Below are 9,310 nucleotides of genomic sequence, written 5' to 3'. Positions count from 1 at the left end.
CATAGCATTCTCGCCATGGCCCCTGTCCCAAGGACATTAAACAATAGAACGTTATATTTGCAGTCAGACCTGTGGGCGTCTCCTCGCCGCTAGCTGAAAACCGAAAGCGCTGTCCTTCGAATTCCACATTTGCAACATCACGTCGAAAAGGCATCTGTGACCACTTGAAATCACAAATTCATCCATGTAGTGCGGCAGTGTGTGAAAATGGCAACTGGCTTCACTCACAAATGGGACGCCCCGCCCGTCGGTGAACCTCGGTACGGTGCTCGCCCAAAGGGGATTGCAGCTGGCACAGGTGGAATGAATCACCACAGGTGGAGGCAATACAGCCTGAAAACACATAAATTGCACACCCAACCCCCTCCCACAACCACACCCACTCCAAAATGCTACCGGCAGGACTAGCGATGTTGGCCCTGGGGGACCTGATAGCACTGCAAGTACTCCAACTTCAAGAAGAAGACGAACACCAACTACTACAACAACCGGCCGCACAGAGGAGACGCAGGAGGAGGAGGAGGGCAAGGCAGGGCCAGCAAGGCCCACCAGCACAGCCACTACCACCACGCAGGCAGCCCGCAATCCCACGCCTCCGAGCTCATCCGTTCAACCTCACTGATGAGCAGATCCACACCCTCTACCATTTGGACCGGGACACCATAACCGCCATTGTGGACATGACACAGGCTGACCTTGTCAGCATGATAGATAGCCCAACCGCCATCCCACCCCTACTGAAGGTGGTGTCTGTACTCCACTTCCTGGCCACAGGCACCTACCAGCACACAGTCGGACAGTTGCATGGCATTTCACAGCCACTGTTCTCACGGACACTATTGCAAGTGCTCGATGCCCTCCTGAAGCACGCAGACGACTACATCTCTCTACCACGCTCGGAGCAGGAAATTACGAACACAAAAGTGGGATTCCATGCACTTGGCGGCATACCGGGTTGCATTGGTGCCATCGACTGCACCCATGTGGAATTGGTCGTCCCACATGCCATGGAGGCCCAGTACCGCAACCGAAAACAATTTCATTCTCTTAATGTACAAATGGTGTGTGACTCCAACAGGATCATTACACATTGTTGTGCCCGATTTCCTGGATCAACCCATGATTCTATGGTCTTGAGGAACTCTACAATACCACGCTACATGGAGCGACACGCAGGGAACAGATCCTGGCTACTCGGTGAGTCTCATTTCATGCATGATAATGTGGGGTATGTGATGCGGCAATGACCTGGCAGGAAGGGGGGGGGTGCGTACGTAGCAATGTCATTCCACAAACATCCTTTATTGTCCACATACAGGTGATGCCAGGTATCCACTGAAGAGATGGCTCCTTACACCACTCCGGAACCCACAGAACCAGCATGAGGAGGACTACAACCATGCCCACTCACGTACCCGTGTAGTCATAGAACAGGCATTCGGCCTACTGAAGACTCGTTTCCGCTGCCTCAGCAGGTCTGGCGGGGCACTCCTGTACCGCCATGTGAAGGTGGCAAAGATGGTCATGGCATGTGTCATGCTACACAACATGTGCGTACGTAGAAATGTGCCCATGCCCCCTGACGCAGAACTGCAAGCACCTGAAGATGGTCATGATGAGGGTGGGGATGTGGCAGCACCTCAAGGAGTCCGCGAGGCACAGGAGGGCCGTGAAATTCGTCAGGATCTCATAGATGCATGCTTCTAGCACTCACGCCTGGTGGCTGTTACATGGACACGGGACTTGTGGCACTGTGTGTGTCTGGAACATGCACAATATGGACTGTACGCCTATAAAGGCCTCGTACACAAAGATCAATGTCCACACATCTCATTGGATGATTGTGCAATGTTTATAGCATATGTGAAATTATGTTACACACCCCATCGACCCGCCACCCAAGTGAGCCCAACACCCCCCTCCACCCTCCTACCTCCCCCCCGAACACCAGTGTCCAAAGATGCTCATTGTCAGTGGGCAGACGCTATTGCAAGCCCCCTCTCCGGGTATCAGGGGCACCCCTGCCTGTGGAGCGCAGGTTCCTCCCAGATCTACGTTGGGGGCTGCCCTGGACGGAACTTGCAACGGATGATGTCTCTGCCTGCTCACGTCCATGCATGTCCCTAAGGGTTTGTGAGAGCTCAGTGAGCACACGGCGCACAGCGGCAAGTTCAGCACATACGTCTTTGGACGTCGCATGCAGTTCCCCCCTCAGGCTCTCGGTGCTTCTCTCCATTTGTACTCTCAGGCTCTCGGTGCTTCTCTCCATTTCTGCCCTAAGCGTCTCAGTTGCTGTTTCTATGGCTGCCTTAGTACCCCCACATTCATCAGCATGGTCCTTGAGGAGCGTGGCCAGTTGCTGCTGTTGCACGATGACCTGGTCGAGGGACTGTTGCCTCTGCTGTGCCATGGCCATTTGCGGTGGTGTCACAGAGGGGCTGGTCACCTCATGTTGCCTTGCCACAGGGCTTGTGGGGGATGGCCAGTCGTCGTCTTGTGGGTGCCCCTGCGTGGTATCCTCATGGTGTACGGGATGAAACAAACAGGGGGATTGAGACAGGTCATGGATGGATCTTACTTCGACATCCCCGTCTTCTGTGTCGGAGCATGCTGCCATTAATGGAGTGTTACCTATGGTGCTGCTGCCACCAGAGGCAGTGCCTTCTGTGGCATCCATTGGGGGGACCTGTGGTGGTGCTGTTGTGGGCATGCTGGCTGCTGGGGTGCCTGTTGATGTTCCCTCCTGTGTGCTGCCACTTGATTTGTGCTGCTGCCGTGTATTGATCCGTGCAGCTGAGGTGGAGGGTCTTTGGCCGTTGGTCTTGGCCCTCTTTGCAGGTGTGCTGGTAGGGGTGTCCTGGAGCTCGTTGTTTGAATCGGACCCTGTGGTGGAGTAAAGGAGGGCGAGCGTTATTAATGGGTCTGTTGAAATTGGAATGGCAATGTATCACATGCATTGGGGTGGTGCCTGAGGGTGATTTGGGTCGGGGCCTTGGAGGTGGTTTCATTTTTGTGTGGATTGAGGATGCAGTTGTTTTGCAGCCTGCAGTTAGGGTGTGCCTGCTGCACGTGTAGAGGGTGTTTTTAGGGTTTTTAATTATTTATGTATTTAATGTGAGTTTTAAAGTGCGCTGTCAGGCCAATGTATGTGGACGTTCTCCTGGACATGTGTTACTGTTGCACTATGTGGACACATGGTACTTCACATGATTGGACATTGTGGATTTGGCATTGTATTAGTTGGCCCACCTACCGGATTCTTCGGATGTCTGCACTCCTTTCTCCATCCCTCCGACTCCCTCTATACTCTCCATTCCAATGGTGGAGGCACAGATTTCTTCCCAGGGGGTCAACTTGATGGGTGATTCCGATCCTCCCCCGGTAGCTGTGGCAATGTTGCGATTGGCGGATAGTATGCTCCGTACGCGTATCCGCAGGTCGTCCCATCGCTTTCTGCATTGCTGTGGGTTGCGGGGTGCGGTCCCCACCGCACTTACCCGCTGTGCCACCAGGGCCCATATGGCCTTCTTGTTCGCAAGTGCCGTCCTGGTCATTTGCGTGGAGAAGACGACGGCAGCATTCTCCTGGAGGGTCTCTGTGAGCACGGTGAGTTCCTCACGGGAGAAGTGGACCTGCCGCTTGCGGTCGCACGCTTTTTTCGCTACTTTTCCCATTTCTATTGCTTTCACTGGGGTGGATGACGGGTTGGGATGTGTCTCAGGGTAGTATTTTTAATGGTTGTGTGGGAATTCTGATTTTATAGGTGTACGGCGTGCTGTTTCCCGTTCCGGGCCCATGTTTTTACTTCCGTTTCCGTATGTTTACGGTCACCGTACTTTCCGGTTGCCGCTCATTACGGTGACCGCTAAGATGGGTGGCGGAATTGCACCTAGGGCGCCTTACGACAGCGGTGAGGGGCGTTTTGGGGACATTTCCGCCATCGCGGACTTTGCACTTCCGCCATGGCGTAGTGCTCGTGCCCGATGGGTCAGAATTGGCCGCACTTTGCTCCGTCGTGCGATGGCGGAAACGCTATTTACGCTATGGCGGTCAGGTCAGTCACTTTCCGCCAGGGTCGTAATGAGGGCCAATGAGGTTAAGGCTGCTATTGTTGAACACTTTAATAGAACCTTAAAATCCAAGATTTGGAGATTTTTTACAGCAAAGAATGCACATTGTTATGTGGACGTATTAGAACATTTTATAGAGGTGTACAACGATAGCTATCATCGATCTATAAAAATGACTCCAAATTCTGTAATGCCTGAAAATTCCCTAACCGTTTGGAAAAACTTGTATGCGGACGTGGTAGCGAAGAAGGTCAAGAAACCATCTTTTTTTCGAGTGGGGGACCATGTCCGAGTTTCCAAGCTTAAAGGTGTCTTTACAAAGGGGTATCAGCAATCATTTACTGATGAAATATTTATAGTGACCAAAGTGTCTGTGAAAGAGGGGTTTTACATCTACCAGCTGGTTTATTATGATGGTGATGGTGTGAGCTGTAATTATTACACCGAAGAATTACAGAAGGTCACCAATGAGCCCCAGCGTTTTTATAAGATTGAGAACATTCTTCAGAGTAAAGGTAAAGGAAATAAAAAACAAAGTCTTGTAAAATGGACAAGGTGGCCTGAGAAATTTAACAGTTGGGTTAGCGCGTCATCTCTAAAGGATCTACAAAGCAAAGGCGCTCCCTGAGAAGATGGAAAGCAGTGGATTTCATATCACCTTACCCAGTAACGCTTCTCTAGATACATTCCCCAACAATGAAATATCAAATTATTGTGTTAAAATGGCCAAACCCATTGATTTACAAGGATTGTGGGAAGCGGGTCTAATGGGGATTCAATACCCCCATACCTGGGACACTGTGTCTAGAAGAGAGGCCAAATTTACCATCAAGCGTGAAGGTCCTATTGAACTGTTACACGCCGGCTTTCCTCCTGGATTTTACAGCAGCATACAAGCTTTGTTAGAGGCTATCAATTAAAGTCTCGCAAACATTGAATGTTATTCTGATATACAGTTGTTTCTGGATAAGGTGCAGAGAAAAGTTTTTCTAAAATCGACGGATCTTACCACTGAGTTTATATGTACTGGGAAACTTTTTCGGGTTTTGGGAACCGATCAACATGTAAAAAGTACTAAAGATTTGGACAGAACACATGCTGATGTTGATGGGGGCTTTTACAGTCTTATGATCTACAGTGATATAGTAGAATATCAAAGGGTCGCCCCCCCCCTAATGAGAACAGCCCAGGTGAAAGGTGAAAATTATGGCATTGTTAATATACAATATATTAAACCTGATTATATGCCGGTTTCTAAGAGTCTTTTTGACACCAGATAATGGATGATTCGGGGGAGTTGGTGTCATTCAAATATGGGAAGGTCCTAGTGAAACTACACCTCCGTCCTAGGAGAGAAAAAGACTATTAAAAACATGGTATTTATGAAAAACTATGGGGAGTCGAACGTTTGTAGGGATTATTACTGCCGACAAGCTGGTTATGGCAATCAACCTTACTTTCAAGGGGTGCCCGTTATGTATGGAGCGGGTTTAGGAAGTATTTTTAGAAGCCTCTTTCGAAGGGCTATGGCATTTCTACGAAAGGGGTTTGAATTAGCCAAACCACATGTGAAAACAGCAGCTACAAATATTGCTAAGGATATGGTGTCTACGGCTACAACCTCCATCGCAAATCGTTTTAACCAACCACCGCAAGAGGGTTCTGGTCTGGTTTATGTGAAAAAAAACACAAACAAAAGAAAAAAGGAAAAGGAAAACATTGCACAGATGGGGGCCTCCAGGCCCGCATAAAAGAACAGGATCAGCAACGAAAACTGCTTAGAAGAGAAAAAGACCTCGCAAGAACAGATCGACTAAGAAAAATAAAACTAGCCCCGGCATCAATATTTTCTAAAAGATGGCATCTATCCATTGTGCTTCGGGGGAATGTGTCAAATCTGAACTCGATTTGTTTGCTGTATCCCTGACACAAACTAGCATCTAAAACAGCTTTTTCATGGAAGTGGCTCCCCTTGCTGCACTATCTACGCTAGCGCCTATAGAGTTTTACATATCAGGCTCAACAGACATGTACCTGGATTTAAATGGCACATTACTTTACCTCACTTGTAAAATAACAAAGGCCGATGGATCAGCTATCCCAGCAACGGCTAAAGTTGCTACGATTGCTTACCCCGTGGCTACCCTCTTTAATCAGGTGGATATTACTCTAGGCGACCGTCTGATTACACAGAGCAACAACATGTACACCTGTAGGGCCTATATAGAAAGCATTTTGAACTACAGCAATGACGCTTTGGACACTCAATTTACAGCAGGGCTTTTCTGTAAGGACACAGCAGGCCATAGGGAGGATTATGCTCTAGATGGGGCTAATGCCGAGTTTATAAAAAGAGCAGCACATGCCACAGGGAGCAGAAATTTTGATTTACTAGGCCGTCTACAATACAATCTATTTTTCCAGGAGAAACTAATGTTGAACGGCGTTGATCTGAAAATTAAACTTTCTAGAAATAAAGATGCTTTTTTCCTCAACAGCGATGATGCTGAAGCTTACAAGCTGATTATAGTATCAGCTTGTTCATTTATTAAAAGGGTGAATGTGTCACCCGCGGTCAGATTAGCTCATGCTGATGCTCTACAAGTATCAAACTTAAAATATCCGGTGGAGCGGACATCTTTGAAAATGTTCAGTGTTCCAGCGGGTAGCCGTGTCGCCAGTCAAGATAACTTATTCCTTGAGCAGTTACCGAAAATAATCATCATTGGTTTTGTGGACAACACAGCTTTTTCTGGGGTTTACGCCAGAAACCCTTTTAATTTTAAACATTACAACATCAACTACGCAGCTCTTTTTAAAGATGGGGTCGTTATACCGTCTAAAGCCTACAGCCCCAGTTTTCAACAAAAAAATACAATTAGGGAGTATTTGGGACTTGTCTCCATCAGCGATAAACACTTGCATGATAAAGGTTTTGAGATACCCTGTGACAATTATGATGGGGGTTATACTCTGCTAGCTTTTGATTTGAGACCTGATAATACATCAACCGGACATTATGATCTGATTAGGAATGGTAATCTACGCATAGAGGTGCGCTTTGCTGCAGATTTACCCAACACTGTAAATCTAATTATTATGGCTCTATTTGACTCGGTTATGGAACTCAGCAATCAATGACAAGTTTATTTTGCATTTTTAAAGCATTCACACAGCCCGCAGGCATCTAGGCGCTGTTACAGGAATTGTTCATTTTTTTAGTTGCGTAATTGTGTTTTTTTTTTGTCTTAGTTACATATTTATAACGCGCTTAAACACCCAGAGGTTTCTAAGCGCGGACCCGGGGGCTGAACCTGTGTTGCTTCGTGCCGTCTTGTTTCCAAGGCGTGCACATTGCCGTTAAGCTATCATCCCCGGACAAGTATTGTACGAAATGTAATGGATACTTACCAGATCAAACGTATTCTAAGTAAAGACAAACACGCTAAGAAAACATTCAAGGGTGTGTATTCATGTGATAACCTTCCAAGATAAATAACTAATGAGCGACCCATTAGCCTTGTGGCGAACACCGATCCCCAAGATGAGGAAGGCACCCATTGGATAGGTATGTTTATAAACAAGGATACAATAACCGTCTTTGATAGCCTGGGGTATTTCCCAAGCCACCCCATATACAGAGGCGCAATCCTGAACTATGTGAAGGATATAGCTCCCGTCATACATTATAATACAACACATGTGCAACATCCTGAAGCCATCACGTGTGGACAGCACTCGTGTTACTTTGTATCTAACATGTCTGAGAAACACTCTCTGATAAGGGTTATGCAGACCTATTCACTGGACCTCTGGCAAAATGATGTTATGGTTACTGCTTTTGTGAATAAGAACAGCTTTCGGAGATCCCCTGTAAATGTTTTTAATCGTTGCCACAAATTTACCCTTGTTACTAAACCTTAAAATTGTGTACACGTATAAATAAACCCATTTTTTTTTTGTTGGAACAAAGTCTTTTTTGTCTTATTTTTCATTTATTTAATATTTTAGAAGCATGCATAGTTAGACATGATTGAAATTATTAGATGTAACGCATTTGAAAGTATGAATAATGTTTGTATTGTAATTATTGCCTTTTTTTTACAGAATGGAAAGCTAATATTATTTTTAAAAAACATATACATGTATATACATATTTTACAACGGTTAAAGAAATTGTCAAAGGAAAAAATAGGTTACATGTTAAACCAAGAGGCGTGTTTGCTGGATTTATTTTTTTTATTTTTTTTATTGACATTTCAGATGATTCAATAGCTGATGTTAAGGGTATTATCTCAGAGTCTTTTACATTTTACAGCAGTTTGCAATGTCCCATATTTCCAATTAAGGTTGCGGGAAAGTTGACATTGGTAGCTGCTTGCATAAACAGGTCCCACCCTCGAGGTTTTGTGTGTCTTCCAAAAGCCTGAGGATTGGTAATGGTGCAAACTAAATTGTGAACATTTGATCCTTTAACAACAGTTCCTTTATAAGCAAATTCTCCCTTGTTGTTCCATGTTGCCACATTTTTTTCACTCCCCATTTTGTTCAGCAGAAGTTCTGCATTTTTCCAATAACGGGGTTAATAGTGTCCAAAACTTCCATTACAATAGTATCCGGGGCAGAGGTAGATAGGGAGGGTTTAGAGCTAATTGCAGGGTCTTCGGAGGGCATGTACAACGTCAGTTTATTTCTCATTTTCGGCCTGTCTAAAGTATGTTAAGTATTTTTGTAGAAAAGCCCCACCTTATCATAGTCTGATAAATCATGCCGTTTTAAAACCTCTTGCATTTCAGAGTTAAGCCTTAAAGTGGCTGATTTTCAGATATCTGCTTCTTCCCGATTTGGAGTACTTATACCCCCCAGCTGGCATTTGTCAACCAAATACATCTTTTGGGCATGCTCCATTAACCACCCCCTAAAAGCCTACTAATCAGAGGCAATACAAAACCTAGTAGCGCGCCTATAAAACCCCAGATTGTTTTAAAACCTTTCTTTTGGTTTTTGTAGACGACCATTTGTTACTCAGCTTTTTAAGGAGGCGTTTTTTCTATTTTAAAGCACCTAGCTGCCGGGTGGATAACGGAACGTTACCCTTTATAGAGTTCAAGGCAATTTCTGCTATAGCCGATACTAGATCATCAGAGGCTGAGCACAAAATGGCCTTTCGTTGTTGGGGTGGAGCTGTTACTAGCATTTTAAGAAGAGCAAAGTTCCTATGTATACGGGCCGTCATGGTA

The 9,310-nt window shown here is 46.0% G+C and overlaps 1 protein-coding gene across 1 annotated transcript; it reads left to right on the top strand.

Moving 5' to 3' along the window:
* Positions 1 to 6,098: 6,098 nt before the first annotated feature.
* Positions 6,099 to 7,211, top strand: LOC138447947 (uncharacterized protein F54H12.2-like). Its single transcript, XM_069604472.1, has one exon. It carries the CDS (start codon positions 6,099 to 6,101, stop codon positions 7,209 to 7,211), a length of 1,113 nt encoding a protein of 370 aa, XP_069460573.1.
* The last annotated feature ends 2,099 nt before the right edge of the window (positions 7,212 to 9,310 follow it).

The sequence above is a fragment of the Ambystoma mexicanum genome, chromosome 3q (assembly GCF_040938575.1).
Source record: "Ambystoma mexicanum isolate Mex_15411 chromosome 3q, UKY_AmexF1_1, whole genome shotgun sequence".
NCBI lineage: Eukaryota > Metazoa > Chordata > Amphibia > Caudata > Ambystomatidae > Ambystoma > Ambystoma mexicanum.
The sequence above is the reverse complement of the archived record's forward strand: the minus strand, read 5'-3'. Positions and strand labels throughout refer to the sequence as shown.